General features: G+C 28.9%; 2 protein-coding genes across 4 annotated transcripts; one reads left to right on the forward strand and one right to left on the reverse strand.

Moving 5' to 3' along the window:
• Positions 1-280: 280 nt before the first annotated feature.
• On the reverse strand, positions 281-9,220 carry LOC107165646 (uncharacterized). Of its 2 annotated transcripts, none has more exons than XM_015513983.2 (4): positions 9,065-9,220; positions 8,620-8,807; positions 1,175-1,365; positions 281-518 (listed from the first exon to the last, which is right to left on the reverse strand). In XM_015513983.2, exons 1-4 carry the CDS (start codon positions 9,095-9,097, stop codon positions 343-345), a joined length of 588 nt encoding a protein of 195 aa, XP_015369469.2. In that variant the 5' UTR covers positions 9,098-9,220; the 3' UTR covers positions 281-342. The 2 variants fall into 2 exon arrangements, with proteins under 2 accessions (XP_015369469.2, XP_015369470.2); XM_015513984.2 differs by having other exon boundaries at positions 9,080-9,217.
• Positions 9,221-10,333: 1,113 nt separating this feature from the next.
• On the forward strand, positions 10,334-15,008 carry LOC107165647 (1,5-anhydro-D-fructose reductase-like). 2 transcript variants are annotated; one of them, XM_089229014.1, is made up of 7 exons: positions 10,334-10,600; positions 12,479-12,646; positions 12,715-12,900; positions 13,069-13,313; positions 13,416-13,578; positions 13,696-13,793; positions 14,116-14,601. In XM_089229014.1, the coding sequence occupies exons 1-7, from the start codon at positions 10,571-10,573 to the stop codon at positions 14,147-14,149; spliced, it is 924 nt and encodes a 307-aa protein (XP_089085140.1). In that variant the 5' UTR covers positions 10,334-10,570; the 3' UTR covers positions 14,150-14,601. The 2 variants fall into 2 exon arrangements, with proteins under 2 accessions (XP_089085140.1, XP_015369471.1); XM_015513985.2 differs by lacking the exons at positions 10,334-10,600; positions 14,116-14,601 and adding exons at positions 10,924-11,376; positions 14,656-15,008.
• The last annotated feature ends 3,331 nt before the right edge of the window (positions 15,009-18,339 follow it).

Here is an 18,339-nt window from a genome sequence, read left to right on the forward strand (position 1 = left end):
ATCCCGTTAAAAGAATGCGTTAATAATAATATTATTCGGTTTTTTTTTTATTATTATTATTATTATTATTATTCTTTTCGATCTAGTCGAAAGAAAATTAATGCCCTACATAAAATAAAACATAAAAAAGTCGAAAAAATTAACAATTTAAATTTTGTTCTTTTGTTCTTATTTGAGGATGGAGAGGGAAAAGCTTTATTTTTCGGGAGCTATTAATTAAACGATAGTAGGATAAAAAATTGCGTACTGCCTTCTCACGATAAATACGGAATTGACTATACATATTATATACATATATATTTTTTAAGAAAATCAAACAGGATAATAATAATAATAATAACATTAACGTTTTATGTCAGCAAACAAGGTCTGGAGCTGTTTGAATATTTCCTTCCTCTGATACAGAACTTCGTTCATGCAGAACCTAGTCAACAACCACGGACATTCATATTTGATTTTCTCCACGATTCTGGTACCGTTTGATAAGTCCACGAATATCATTTCCGATTTGGTATTCACTGCAACATGAGGTTTGGAAGTTAACCAACGCCATGACAAACGGTGTAATAATATTAAAGCTCAGTTGCGCAACTTGGTATAAATATAAAATGCACACTATGTTTAAGGGGTTGAAAAAAATCAAACATGCAAAATGAATAAATAATGAGGTAGTGCCAGAATTAAGGTAATGGGCAACGAGGGTGGTGACATGTTTCTATAGTATATAACGTGCTATTAAACGTATAAAATATTAGACTAATTAAAGTAAATACGTCTAAAGGCAAACCTGCAGTGTCTTGAGGAAGACATTTTGTTTTATAACTTAATTAAAAGATTGACGAGAACGGTAACCTCTCTAAAATATTTCAGATATGTTAATTTGAGGTTAGATTTATTATTATTATTATTTTTTTATATGTATAAATGAAAAGAAAAAACCATGATATGAACTACATGAAATAATTATTTTAAATTTTTGCTAATATATAGGATGGTATTCAGAATTTACACTTTTTTGGATAATATAGATGTTATAATATTGCTAACCATGCTGTACATTTAAACAATATTATCTATTATAGTTATTATGTTATTAGCTTATGGTTAAGTGAGGGACTTTGGGTGTGTGTGTGTAGGTGTTTATGTGCATGCGCGTGTGTTTGTGTATACTCACAACAATAAATCTTGGCAAAACATGTCCGGTGAGTCGATTTGATTGCGCGTTGTGAATGTGATTTGTCTACAACGAAATCACCGATAATCTTGTTGGTCACGAACGGAATCTGAGATAAGTGTTCTTCATACTCGACGGTGTAGTTCCATTGTTTGTAGTCTGTCGATTCGTGCGTTATTATGAATTTCGTTCTATATAATAAAATTTAATATGAAAGCTCTATTATGAGTACACAGAATAATATATTATGGTAGTTATTATATAAATTCACTGTACAACTACAATTTAGTGTATCCTCTATAAGCCGGCCTAATATATTATTACATTATGATTAAAACGTTAGCACAGTTAGTTCCTCGGCCACTGCACCGTAGTCGCAGCTAAAGATAGCCTGATTGAACTAAATTATAACTTAGATATACATTATTTATTAATTTTTATATTATATTAATTATTATTATATAAAATATTTAAAAATGTTGAATTACGATTTTTTTTATTATTAAAATGATTACAATCTATACAATAATTTAGTACAATAAGTAATATTTACATACCTAGCGAGATTGACAGATGGGGGAGCGAACTCAGTAGTGCCAACGGAAAAATTATGAAGTTTAAGAAATATTGTGTAGTTGATTAAAAAAAATGTAATTGATTCCAACAATTCTAGTAACGTCACTATAAAATATAATGGGAAAATGAATTTTCAATAGAATTTGAAATTTATAACCTGAGAACTACTTTTCTTTCACACGATTCCATTTAGTGTGGGTGTCACTGAACTGTGACACTATTGTGGACAAAACGAGGCTAAAAAAGTATTACACAATATGAATATCATACTACATAATATTAAAATACATTTTGGTTCACTCGTGATACGACCCCTCCCCTCCCCCCCCAGGCATCCACCGCTGACTCGTAGTTTGTCGACTCATGGAGTTTCTATAGATACTGAACATTTTATATCATATGCATTGATGTTGCCACAAAAAATATTGGTTTACTATATTTTATAATTAAATGGCTCAGTAATAAATCGTCCCCGATTCAGTGGTATTGAACGTCGAATCCATACGACGTCGCTCCGTCCCAAAAAAAACATCGTCAGAGGGTCTTATAAGTCAAAGTTTTCACCTATATTTTTCATGTTTCGTCTAGGTTGTTCAATATTACACAAAATATGTACACCAGTCTTAATTTCTATTCGTTTATTTTCTTCTTCTTCTTCTTCTTCTTCTGTACATACACTAATTTCCTTCTTTTGATATAATTATCACAACTAGGTCATTTTTTTTCTCGCAAATATGGTTTATTTTAATTAGTTTCAATAAAAAAATATTGTAACACGGCGTTATGAATAGGCAATTCGGTTACATATTTTCCTTTATCTTCAAAACCTGCACTTTTGGCCACTATTATTATTGAATGTAGTTAAATTACATAATGATTTGCATTGGTTTTTATTTAATTACATTTCTGTTGAAGTGTTGATAGTCACTTAATATTAGTATTAACTATTATTTACCAAACATCAATATTTAATTAAGCTTCCGATGAATTAACAGTTAGTTCAATAATTATAAAAGTTAATTCATAATACTGTTTTTATGTCAAAATAAATACACTCAAGTTTTTTTTTATATTCTAAAATGCATAAAAGTTTTACTGTATTTAAAAGAAAAAAAAGTATCAAATGCAATTAAAATCATGAACTAATCTAATGTTGTGTTATGTTGTTCAATTATTATCTGATGGTTTCAAAAGTAATTGAAATTGGATAGAAATAATATCGAAAAATGAAAAATATAATATGACTTATAATATGCCACTTAACAATAAAATTAATTTTACAAATACCAACATCGTTTCTTTCAAATGCATCCAATTGTATCTGTAAAACGTTTTATTGATTTTCGTTTCATATTAAAGGAAGTTTCAATTCTGTTGACCATGTCATCTTTAAATAAATAAAAACCAATATTGGCTGAGAGTAGTAGTAACTTCACGAAAACGTTATGATCCATAATAATAATAAGAGATAAGAGTCATCTCAGTTTAATTTATATTATACATCATTATAAGTCAAAATAGATAGTTATTTGTATGTTAAAATTACGCTAAATACTCTGTTATGAGTGTATTATTATACACATCTATGATTCATTTAAGCAATATGTATACATATTTTTGTATTTAATTTATTAAATACAAAGAATTTAAATTCTACTCATTGCAGAATACAGACATCCGAAGAAAGATGAATAAAAAATTATTTTTATCAAATTAGGTAAAAATAAAAATGTATTATACGTCAACTACCTACATAAAATTCTGTCGTCAAGTTTTCCTTATTTTTTAGAATTTAAAATATTATTTGTATTAGTTCTTGTGAAAATAAATATATATCCGTTGGAGGTGAAAGTAGATAATCTGGCTTTGTCGTTGCAAGTATTACATTTTATTGAACGAGATGGAAAGTAATATTTTTTGAGTTATGCTTATAGTAGTATAATGATACACTTGCTCGAGTTGAAAGAAACAATAAAACCCAACTGATTGATATAAAATAAAATTATTACCTACACAATACCGTGTATTGTGAGCTTGATCTAATGATGTATATTGTTTATGGAGTATATTGAAGGGTAAAAATCATATAGGTAGGCAGGTACTCATCTATCCCTTATTAAATCTAGCTCCAACCCTAAACAGATGAAATACTCAATGCTCCGATGTATGCGCAATGTTAACGCCTACCTACGCATTCCCAGTAGGGGCTGCGGTGGCTGCAACTAAACAAAAATTATAAACTCACGAATTCTACAAAATAAATTCTAGAAAATACCGCTAAAATCCCCTGGGTTCCTGCGAAACAGCATCTCAACGATACGGGATTAACCTACACCTATCAACGCGGATAACAAATCAATTTAAAAACTTCCGCGGAAGTCTATAAATAAAAAACCAAAAGAGCGCTTCGTTTTAAAATCTACGAAAAAACTTCCGTGCTTACCTCGATACGTGATATCTTCCTATTGAAGACCACAGAAGCCAACCACACGACTTATAAACAGGATCTAAATTGATTGGAGACAATAACATTTTTAAATCGTAAAATTTTCAACAATGTTTTGTACCCTTATTGATCCTATGTTACATCGTATACGACACGTATTCAATATTGTGCTAAATAAAGACAAGACAGAATGTATAGAGATCATGTGATTATACCATTATATTTTAATGAAATATGTTACTTATATCATGTATATGATATCTACCTGATTGAATTTTATTGAGACTACATAAAAGCCATTGGAAAATAATATTTTATACAAATAATGATGATAAAATAATAAAACTACGTGTAATATGATTTACGAAATATTATTCGTCATATTCGTATTTTATTGTGTAAATCGCAATATTATTGGAACAATTATTTATTTAGTTTCTACGACACTGCAGAATATTGATGCTTCAATATGTAGTTTAAAAATAATATCGTGCAGTTGCCTAATAGACATAAAAATATTGTGTAGCAACTAGGTGGATAAAAGAAAAACTTTCCAACCAAATATTATGCCAAACCGACTAATAACTTACGAAAAAATACGTAATATGATGTGATCGTATTACAATTGCATCGTAATTGTATTGTTTTGTACTAACAAGACCATTGACCGTATACACATAATAGTTCGTATACTATTATTTTAATTCTATTTCATCATAATCGAATCAACTACGAAATAGTTTGACCGTACGTTTGTATGATAATATAATACTACTATTCTGAGCCGTATAATAGTAATAATAATAATATGTTATGGGCAAATCCCAAAATCCGGGCGTACACCGTGAGTTGCCTGTTGATAATAATAATAATAATAATAATATGATTGAGTTGAGCAAATACAGAAAGCTGGTTTGCTTTTATAAAAAATACAATAACGTGTAATTTACACGCGATGTGTTTTAATATTATATATTATGAAAATAAGACATTGGGTAATAAAATATTGGATATTATCATTATTATTCTAAAAATGCCACACAGTATCAAATAAATAATATTTAACACCTTCATGACGCACTGAGCCCTGACGAAAAACCCATCCAAAATATAATTTTATTTCTGAAAGATGTTGAATTGTACAATTTAATTTAAATCATTATTATCATGTAAAAACAAGCCAATGGTCACGTTACCGAGGCTTTTTCCTTAATAAAAATAATAATATTATATAATGTAATACATTAAGCGTCTATTTCCTGAAAAAAAATCGTAATAATAATAATAATTTAAAATTTAAGTCTGAAACATTTATTTGTCCACGACAATGTCAAAACGCAAGCAATTATTATTGTTACCATTACGGTATTTCTACTCGATGCTTTATATCTTTGCATACAACAGAGTGACGCCATCTGGTAGAATGTTCACAAAACATTGCAAACCACGGTGGGACGGAGTAATGAATTCGTAAAACAATACTTCAAATTTTTATGAATCCCTTTATGTACATTTTAATATATCCCTTCTAACTTCCATGCCTATGAAATTCACAGATTTCTAAAGAATTAATGAACTCATGGTGATGGATTTTTTTTATGTATAATATTTTAACTGCGATTGAAATATCTGAAAATGTTGATTTGTTATAAACTATATGTATTTTGACTGTGTGTGAATAACTACAAGTCTGTATTATAATACTATTTGTCTTTTTTTTTTTTTAAATTAAGTCTCCGACATCTTAGCTCGTTACCCTATTTTTCTATCGTGTTAAGACATGTGTTTGAAATTCTAAATTCAAATATTTTTCGTTATTAATTTCCGGCCTTCAAAATACCTACTTCATAATGATGAACAAAATATCCGTTGAGCATAATAATATTGTGTTCATTACAAAGGCCTCATTATCAAGGAGGAGTCTAAGACACTTTTAAAATTTGATTTAGCCCCCCCCCCCCTCCGTTAGTTCTTTTTTAGCACAATTTTTATAATACACTATTATGTTGCGTACCTACCCTAAACATTATAGACTAGTTAGCCCATCTACTCCCGAATATAAATTCGTCACGATACGCCTATTTAATAATAATAGATCAGGGGCGTCATTTCAGGTTTTTTTTCGGGTGTGCAAAGTTTCAAGCAGGCCATTTTGAAATTTCACCAGGCCATATAAAAATAGATATACATACGTATATGCATATTATCCTGCATTCAATTATTTCCATACATTATAGACCAGTTATTACAATTTGATTTTAATCATATAAATAATTGTGCATTTGTGGCTCGTGCATTATTTTAGGCTTCAGCAAGGCGCAGGCCAATTGTAACATTCTAAAAGTAAGGGGTGCAACCACACACCCTACCCCCCCCCCCCAAATAACGCCCCTGTAATAGATAAATATAATGGTTACAGAATGTATAAAACACAAACTGCAAATCGTTACATCGCCTCTCGCCCGAAATCTGTTTTTATCTAGAAAACACGTATCGCCGGGAAGGCTTTCATATTATTATAGGTACGATGTGTATTATTTTAATGTAGGTTCTGCCTATTCTCCACGTGCCTTTCCGATAACGATACATAAACTATATAATATAATATGTATAGGTGTGTGTGAAAATATATTGAACATGTGTCTAAGGTAGATCTATACCTGTGTAGTTCCTGAGCAAATCTCAATTTCGGTAATAGAATTTATCAAGAGTAGTGACTGATGAGAATTACGCCACGTTAGACCATATATATAAAAAAAAATGAAAATAATAATGTATTATATTATTTTTATAATTTTCAGAACCTTTGTATATGTATTCCACATTTCCACGATACACCACCGCCTCGTGTTGGGAAATAAATTCAATTTCATTATAGTAATGCGTGTGTATGTGTTTGTGTTTGTGTATAAAAAAACCATCCAAGAGCGTCGATATTTTTACTATCCCGTGTACGACTGTACTCGTATATATAAATACATATATGCGACCGTTTCAGGTACCTATATTACAACATAATGACGTACTATACGCCTATTATGCTACAGTTATTATTATTATTGTGGCATTATTAAAATAAATATTTAACACGTAATAAACTGTTTTACCAGGAGTGTTTGATCCCGCGTATAAATTGTATACAAAGTGCTGGTGACTGTTGAAACGCATAAAAAATTCACGCTGTTCTGTAAATAACACTCAACCAAAAGTTGTCACAAATATGGGCGAGGAAAAAGGAGAATAAAAAGCATAATATAACAATCTAGGTAACATTGCATCGTAACAGGCACTGGCGTACAATATTATTCTCCAAACGTTTTCGGAAATACCACTAAGCAAGCAAATGATAAATGGCCTATTAAGGCGCTGTATTGAGTAAAAAATTTACTAAACTGTTATGGAGTTACGAAAAGTCTTTTAGTATAGTCAACCATTAATAATAAAAACACATTTAAGTATATTTTGTTATATATATATATATTTTTTTTTCAAAACTACATAGAGTAAAATAGACGCCCAACGTCATGTCGTATATTGTGAAATTATTTATGGAAAATGAGGATAGGATAGTAGAAAGTTTAATTTAAGCTTCTGTGACACACTCGAAGAGCCAATTTGAGTTAAAGCCTATTTGGCTAAAATCGCAAACATAAAAGATGTTTATCGTTCATTTGATGCTATAGACTTTAGGGGGACAAAATAAATGGCTGACAATTTATAATTCAGAAACTTTTTCAGGGGTTCATTTACAAAAAAAAAAGTAATATGGTATTTTATAATTCAAAATAACCCTTGTCAATTTGTTTATGCTTATAAAAATATACACAACTGTATATATTAATATATATAGTAGAAATTCAAACAATACTGTACCCCAATTTTAATTTGTGCTCATTTCTCAGTAACCGTTTGCAATCATGATACATTTTAGGATCACCATTGTTAATTTTTTACGCTCTTTTTAATATTTAGGGTACTTCTATATTTTAATATCTCAATAAGACATGTTTTATGTATTTTACTATGGGGCTATGACAATATTGGAAAATTTGGATCGATACGTATCCATCAGCTTATCAGCTATAAAAGTGAAAGGTTGCTATATAAGCAATTGTTTCAGGAATATTATACCTAACATATAGGTAATATTGAAAATTTAAAAATGTTTTATATCACCCTCTACGATAATATTTGATACAAACTCGATTGCATATAAATACATATGATGTTATAATGATACCGGGGCAATTGATTAGGCATGGTTAGGTTATAACTTTATAAGGCTTATAATTTTTGGACAATAGTAAAAAATATAACTTTATAGTACCTACGTTGGTATATACCTATAGTCTAAAAATAGTCTCGAAATATTATAATTTTCATTTCCATCGCGATCGCCAATAAATAATAACTGTACACTTACATAGTCGGATTGAGCTTCATCACGTTGGAGAAGTCGGACACGTATTCCCAGACATCGCGTGGCTTGGCATTTTCCATGTCGCTGCTGATGAACCGAACGTTGTTCTCGTGCTTGGCCATCAGTATCAGCGACAGCGCGACAGCTAAGCTACCGAAAACCAACATCCGTCGGTGTCGGTGAACGATCATCTGTGCACACATAGGCCAAAAACGGACGGGTATTAAAATAAAGTAATTCTACGACCATAATCATAATTATTTGTTAGGTATATTATGTCCTGTTTCTGTTTTGTCGACGCCACGGTATTGTTTTCGATTATTTTTCGTTTTAATACTTTCAAATAGACCGAAACAGTATGTCGAGGTGACGGGGGGGGGGGGGGGTACATTATGATGTATGGTGATTATGATCAACGAAATAATAATAAAATAAAATTAGAATATACTTTGGTGTAGCGTACGATTTTCGAAAACTTCATGGTTGCTCGAGAGCCGTTATGACGTGGCCGGTACTGTTGACAACGAATACGACCGATTGCTGACGAGTGCGCGCGTCCGAGTCATGTGTTTCCACAAGATATCATGACAACGATAATAACAATAATGTATATGCGATGTAAACGGTTTTGAATAATTTTGTTTCAGATAATGTTATTCCGGTATGAAAACGACACCGGACAGAATAGATGATAATACGTCGGTAAACGTGCAACACAACATATACTTACAACAGCATAATATTATTGTGTCACGTTTGCACATAAATAAAATAGTATTTTATTGTTCACGTAACAAAAATGGTAATATATAATGTCAGGCAAAATTAAATCGAAGTAATAGAATTAATTCGATCTGTGTAAAATCATAACCGGTATTCGTGTACATTTCACAACTATGTTTTAGAAATATTTTCTCATTACGACAAAAAATCGTATAAAATAATATGCTAAAAAGAACTTTAATGATAAAATGTTTATCTAAATTTTTTATTTTTCATCTCGAACAATTTTTGTCTGGTATATTTCATTGATTTATTGACACACTTAACAAACCAAAAGTTACTAATATTCGCTTTTAGACCTATCAAGTCTATAGTGTTTTTAAATCAATTTTATTGCAAAATTAAAATTAAAACGTATAAATATCAACAAAAAAAACATACTTATATGTATATGTTGATATTTTATAGTACTTATTTTAAGTTACGTAATACGAAATTATCTATACTCATAGTTTAGAGTTGAGATTTTAGTATTAAAATAGTTAAAAATGTATGTATAATAAACGTATGATATAATATCCGTGTCAATAATTATCCTATTTAATCATTTACTATATAGTAATATTATTTTGATATAAAAATCTGTAGATCATATATTTACTTTTTTTATATATAATTATATAAGTGCGGATAATGATATAATATATTTTATAGTGTATCAGCACATCACCTTAAATTATATTAACCTATATATTAAGTACCGAATATAATAATATGTATTGGTATTATAACAATGCACATTTACTATGAGCCATTATTAATATTATTTCTTTTAAAATTCATTTAAGTAATATTTTATATAATAAGCAGAGCATTAAATATATTGACTTTACAATGGTTTGTGTTTTTTTTTTTCGTGTAGTTTGATATAGTTGGTATTTAGGGAGCTCGAAAGTAAAATTTCCTGTTTTTACAATAAAAAATAAATAAATACTAATGAAAAGGAAAATTTGTACATAACAGCATAATATTGTGTGACAAGGGCGGAAAGTGAGCTATTTCAGTCGCGGGTGACATGTGAGGCTAGAGCCGCTTCGACTGGAACCGCCTTCTCAGTTTCTCACACGAGACACACGTCATACTATTTTTTGTAACGCCTCTTGTCCATCATGCTGCCAAAGGTGATGTAGGGATTTGTGCGACAACCAGACCACACTGCGTATACGATTTCATGAAAGAAAAATTTGTACGCATCATGCAAGTAGGTTATAATATGAATATATAAGATGTAACCAATGTTTATGATTTGTATGGACCGTGGTATAGATTTCAGTAGCTGACAACTGGTCATGCACTAGAGATACGCCCAGCACTTTTCAAAATTTCCAGTTTATCAATTAAAAATTAATTTTAATATTTATACATAAAATTTAAAAATGTAATACAAAGTCTTATTAAAATTTGTTAAACCTATCTTTTTACTATTGGGGAAAATAAATTATGCTATCGCTCAAACTAACACAAATACATTAAATAAAAACATAAATTATCATCCACTTACAACAATATGTACCACGTGTGAGAATTTCTTAGAATTATTCCAAAAAAATTATAGAGGAAATTAAACATTGTTTATGAACAATAGTATATGTATACATACTTCATCCAATATATGACAGACCGTTTTCAATAACCATTAGTGTAGAATGACCGTTTAGTATTGTATAGTACCGATTCGTTCACATACTCGTATAATTAGTAAATTTTTCAATGATTTCGATAAAATTATCACACCGACTTATTTATTAAAAGTTTTCTATACAATTAACTCGATTTTGCAACCATGTGAAGAAGTTACACGGCCTTCCACGTTAAACAATATCGAACAGTTCATTATATATAAAAGCATTCAACGTTTGTGCATGTCAGTGTTAATATCGTTTTCAATTGTGCATTACTTTTAATTTTCTAATAATGGAATTTTTTAAATTACAATCGGGCGGTAGAATGCCGGCTTTGGGTTATGGAACATTTATGGTAAGTTCACTGAAAATAATATCAATCAAATACCTAATACTCGTAATATATGATAAATTAATATGCGAGTATTATTTAAGAAATCTTTTTCTATTTTTCTCAGTGATTTTCGTATCCACTAGAATCGTGCCCTTCGTTGTACATTTATATGTTATTCAAAATGTTATCGTTCTAACTTGTAATTTTTATGTATCTTTTTATAGTTTGATTTTTGTTTTAAAGTCTATTAAAAACTATTATTTAATTTAAATCTTCAGATAGCTTAATATTATTAACCCACGCTATCCCACCAAAACAATCAAACAAAGAAATTAAGTTGAAATTGGCTAAGAAACTTTTTGAAATGTTCAAAGGAAAAAAACTGTCATCAAAGTTTCATAACATTACACAAGGCCATCCTTCTAAATGTGTATCTATAGCTATATATTATACATTATATTATTAATATCCGTCGACCGTCATTACTAAATTATACTATATTACTACAAAAATGAATGTAATATATTATAAATTATAATATATGGTGCAATAATATTACTTATTGATTTATTAATAGTTACTAATTATCGCCACGGGCTGAACATTTTTACGGCATCCATTCGATTAAAAGCCGTGATCCAATAAATCAATAATTGTATACCTGTTATAAGTTTTATTGAAATAAAAATAATATATATAGATAATACGGATAAATAAATAAAATAAAAAAATGTTTGTTTATAAAAATAAAATAACTTTATTGGAGTCCTATACTTATATATATATATATATATATAAATATCAGAACTGGGTTTTTTATAACATTATGAAATTTAAACCCGAGAATTTCATACAAATTAAATTATAAATTTTAAAAAATTATAAAATATAAAAAGTATGATTAGTTTAATAGAAATGACTTATTGTTATTAAATATTTCCTCATTGTGATCAAGTGCATAGTATACGTATATTATAATTTTTTACTAGATTAGCTTCATTATCTATTGAATTGTTTAAAACTCAAAAATATGAACGATTATGATACAATTTATAATTATATTAAAAATGTTTATAAAAAACTTATTTACTTCATTAAATCATAACTTTTAATATCGTTTAAGGCTACAGGTCTTGAACTAGAAAAGTCTTTAAATGTAGCACTTGAAACTGGCTATCGGTTCTTCGACACAGCCATTGGTTACAACAATGAATCAGTCATCGGAAAGGTTTTGAATGAATGGATATCAGCTGGCAAAGTGACTAGAGAAGAATTGTTCGTCCTAACTAAAGTATTTTAAAATTATGCCAAACACAGAGATTAAAAAATTACAATTTAAGTGTATTATTGTTTACATAGCTCCCGTGCTTTGGAAATCGTCCTGAAGATGTAGATAAATATATTAAGCAATCACTACAAGATTTACAGCTAGATTATATTGATATGTATCTGATACATCTTCCAATTGGTCTATTCAAAAATGGAAAATCTGAGTACAGTGATATGGAATTAGATAAAAGTACGGATCACCTAAAAGTTTGGAAAGTATGTTCCTATAACGTTTTTATCTAAACCATTATGAATTTGGCAATCGATAACCATAACCAACTCAAGATGTTATTACTTATTAATGTTTCTATGTTAACAACAATAATGTGAATATTAGCCGAACAATTATTTTCTAGAATTAATAAAATACATAAATTATTTTAGAAAATGGAGGAACAAGTGATCAATGGCCGGACAAAATCGATCGGTTTGTCTAACTTCAACATGAAGCAAACGCAAAGGATATTAGACAATTGCAAAATTAGACCCGATAGTCTCCAGAACGAAAACCATTTGTACTTTCAATCCCCCGAAGTCGTGCGATTTTGCAAAATTAACAATATCGTCTTGATCTCGTACTCGAGTCTGGGCATGAAATCATTTAGAGAATTAGTAGGAATATCTTGGAAGTAATGAGATAAACACGCACTTTGCCGTGAAAACTAAACTTTGAATACGATATGTTTAATAGCTAATTATGTGTTTGTGTGTGTGTGTGTATTTTTAAATAGCAATAAACAGTTACCAGAAATGTTAGAGAACGACGTGTTGGTCAAGGTTGCAAAAAAACACGGTAAGACTCCAGCCCAGGCGTTGTTGAGGTTCATCAATCAGAACGGAGTGTCCGTCATACCCAAGAGCACGACCCCAAAACGAATAGTGGAAAACTTTCAAGTATTTATATTTTTGTTTTCTATTGTCAGTATTTACTGTAGTCGATGATATTATAATACTATATTGGAATTATATAACGTATCATTACATTAACGGTTTTCGCGTTTTATCCGAAAGATTTTCGATTTTAAATTGGATACCAAGGATATGGACGCTCTACGAAATCTGGACGACGGAGAAGGAGGGCGCATCGTACGATTTACAATGATTAAAAAGTAAGTTACATTTTTGATGTGTTAACATATATACAAGCACCCCTCCCCTCAAAAAAAAAAAAAAAAAAAAAATGTGTGTGTAAAAAAATGGGTCTAGATAGTGATTTGTTAAATTCGATGTCTCAAAATAATGTTACAAAAATTGCACGACGCTCAATCGTTCAAATCAGTAGCCCAAGTATACGTAGCGATGGTGACATGGTGTGTGTAATTTAAATATCACATGATGTTTTCTCATTATTATAAATCATTGTTATTCATCGTAAAACACTTGAATATTATTATTATGTACATTTCATAAATTATAATACTTGTTATTTAGGTACTTCACCCATAAGTCAACCTACATTTTATGAACGTGCTTAAGTCGTCGGACTAATGCAAACACATCAACATTGAGCGCCAGATGCAAAAACTGACAAACACCACATTTTTTTATTATCATTAATTAACTTGAAGTTTAAAGTAGAAAAGTATATAGTCAGATTTATTCCAAACCTACAAATTACGAGTTTTTAAAATTAATATTTTTTTACTTTTTTAATCATATGTTATTACAATTTTTGCATAAAAATCATATAGTACAAACCAGACATTGGGTCAAATCTGAAAAAAAAATTAGAAATACAACAGGAACTGACCATATCTACAAACCTACATTTAACTTTTCAACACAAAAATCGAAATACGAACCAACATTGTGAAAATAAATTTTTCAGTTTTTACTGGTGCTGATGTCTGATCTTTGGTTTTAACATAACTATGCAAAACTGTCAATTAAATAATATAATATTATCATTCATTTATAAATAAGTTACATTTACATTATTAAACGTTTAAATATTTAATTTTTTTTTCTCAGTATTGAAGATCACCCAGAATATCCATTTTGAACCAGTAAAGAAAATCTTAAACAAAACATCTTTATAAATTTATAGTTTCTGAGTGTGTCTAGCTCCGACAATATTTGTTTTTTCGTATATGATTATTCAATTTTAAAACATATTATTTTAAAATAATTTAACAATTTTCAAATATAATTTAATGTTCTACTCGTATATTTTCATGTATACATTTTGTTTATAGCCATTAATTAAAATGAAATCGATAAATGGTCGATCATAGTCGTCAATCGTCATCGATGATGCAGATACCTATTATATTTCTGTTACCAATAACTTTTTTCTGTACCTACAATAAAAACGTTTAAAACTATTATGAATTATTAATTGTTATGAATCATAATGGTGAAATATAATTAAATACATATAATCATCAAAATACGATCAATTGCTTTTACAATTTACAGCTTTCAACTATATACTGACATTAAATTATAGGTATATTATGTCGATATCGTTTAAACTAGTTTTAAGTTAAAATTTAGAATAAGAAACAATAAATTATTTACCTTTTCGTTAAAATACGATGAGTTTATTTTAATAAGTATTAATTTTGCATCTGTTAATACAAATGATTAATATAATATGGGCAATTTAATTTAATTGTATACTTAATATCATGAAATACTAATAATATTTAATTTGGATAATTATTATTTATTGATGGTTTCACTGTTTATTTTCCACAAATGGAACGTCAATAAATTAAACGTTTCAAATTGCATTTAAAATGTATATTTGACCTGCCAACGTATATAAAAAATGAATGGTTTATATTCAAAATAATATTGTAATCTTAAATCAATGTATAAAAGTTAGGTAATTATATATAGTTAAATATATATATATATATATATAAGTTAGGTTCTATATTGTTAGCTATACTAACCAGAAACCGTTTATTACATGGTAACAAGTTCGCTTTATTAGAGACACCTTGGTCCAAGTGGGATTATCTTTCCAAACATCGATTTCTGATCCGATTATTTAATGAAGTTAATACGTTTAAAACTTAAATGCGTTCAAACACATAAAAACATTATGTAAAGGATCCCCAGATGAGTTAACAAAGAATTACACTCATTAAGTGGATGCAGTCCGTAATATCGCGTTGTAGATCCTCTTGCCACTTGAGTACACACAAATATTAATTACTTTTGAATAATACGCTTATAATCATTTAAAATATATTTACCTGCACTATATGCAAGTCCTGTGGTATATAAATAAGAAGCCGTTGTCGAATCCGACAGAAAAGTCGACTTAAATTGCTTATATTATTTATATCAGATAGGTAGATATTATTATACAGGGTTTTAGCAATGATTTACAGATATGGGCGAGGTGGAATATTGCTATACCACCGACATGACACTTTAAAACAATGAATCTTTGTACAGACCATGGTATTGAGGGAAATGGAATTTATTTGTTTTTTAATTTATTTGGATAAGGTAGATAACAAAAATAAAACGAGTATTAATTGAAATCTCACAACATCCGACTAAATCCACTCACGAAACGTTCACAACAACAAACAAACAAACGGTACAATGTATATTATGCACATGAATTCGACCGATAAATTGTCTTAAAATTTTTTAGACACTAATCACATATTATACCACATGGCGAAATAATATTACCATATTACCATTTATAGATTCATTCATAGTTATTAATTACCGCCACGGGCTGTACATTTTTATCAACAATTTTTAGCGAAACGGCATCCATTCGATTAAAGGCCGTGATCCAATGAATCAATAATTTTAAAACCTATAAAAATAGAGTTTAAATAATACAGGTGTAAAAAAAAAATTAATCATAATTCTTTATAAAAATAACTCTATTGGAGTCCTATACCTAGATATATTATCTATCGGAGCGACTTATCTGGGTTTTTCAAAATAAATAGTTTTTAAATATATTTTATAATTTAAGAAAAATGTAATAAGTGCTTTCTTGAATTTGTTTTCCGATAACGACTCACGTCCATGTGAAATCAAAAAAATATTTATTGATTATTAATCATTTAAAATTAGAAGTCATTGAACATAAAATGACAAAATATATTTATAAATTATTACACCCACACTCTATAGGCTATATTAAATATATTATAATACTATTTGGGGTTAATCAAAGCGTTGTCCGTGACGACTGGTGAATTAAATAAAACCAGTGGTTTTCCACTGTCTCAAGGTTTATTATAAGCTACACATATTTTTAACCCGGTCATTTGGATGGTTTTGACCAAATACAAAACATATAACCTTAGATTATACCGTGTAACCAATGGCAACCCTGTAGTGCCTGTACAAACAGAATATTCGTTTTACGTGAGCCCAACACGAATCCTTATAATTCAAAATACGAATTTTGGAAAATCATTTCTCAGGACACCCCACGATGATGGTGGTACGGAAGTACCATGTACATTTCTAGTCTCTATACTTTGTTCATCGAGAGATGAAAAACCGATCAAAATCAAATCTTCTGCATATCCCCACGTGACGTCCTGCCTCAGAGTGACCAGTTTCGATATCAGATGAGTGACGTAGGAATTATAATATATAAATCGGTGCATTATCTCAATGGACAGAGTATACGTACCTATATAACTATCACATAGTTTTGGCTGTACGTTTATAAGCCAGTCACGCCGTCTTATTATATATACCTACCTATATATTATATTTTTTTTTTACTGATATTTATCAAGGCATCAAGGTATTACAATATAGGTATTGTATATATACAGGGTGATTCTTTTAAGTGAGTACACTAATTATCTCGAAAAGTATTTACTTTTTTCAAAATATTTTTTTACATGGTTTTTTAACAACTTGAAACCATGTAAAAACATATTTTGAAAAAAGTAAATACTTTTCGAGATAATTAGTGTACCCACTTAAAAGAATCACTCTGTATATATATATATATATATATATATATATATATATATTTATTGTTACAGCATCAACATCATAGTTATTAGCTTACAATTAGATTAAATAGTTATGTACATAAGGAATGTATACAATGAAGTTTAAAAATGATGCAAATTAAATTATATTGTATAATATTTCATCAGTGTAAATATTTTTAATTTTTGTTCTGTCAATACATCAATTATAACTTTCTTAACATACTTAATATAACCAATTTATATCTTAGCAATCATAACTTATATACCAATACCTATATTATATTAATTATTAAATTTCTGAAGTTCACTGAAACAACATAAATCATAATAAAATCATCACAATATGCATATGTAGAGACTGAAGTCCCATCATAAAATATCCAGATACGGTTAACTTGCATCAATATAGTGTTATTATCATGTAGGTGGAAATCTTTATAATAATTAGTTATTTGCATTTAAATTTGACAAATTAGTTACTTTTAAAAATATGTCAGCATTTGTTTGAACCTTTGTGGGACGATTAGTTGTTAAATCATTTATTAAAACCCTAGTTGGTTTTTCAATTATTGTTACCCAGTTATTATTTCCTAAAATTAAGGTTTTATTTTTTTTTTTAATTTCTCCTCGTTAAAATATTTATACGACATCATGTTATTAGCCCATCATAAAACCCAATCGACCCACAATATCGTTGTTTTAAAATGTTTTT

The sequence above is a fragment of the Diuraphis noxia genome, unplaced genomic scaffold (genome assembly GCF_037042655.1).
Source record: "Diuraphis noxia isolate RWA-SAM2 unplaced genomic scaffold, SU_Dnox_SAM2 contig0005, whole genome shotgun sequence".
NCBI classification, from domain to species: Eukaryota; Metazoa; Arthropoda; class Insecta; order Hemiptera; family Aphididae; genus Diuraphis; species Diuraphis noxia.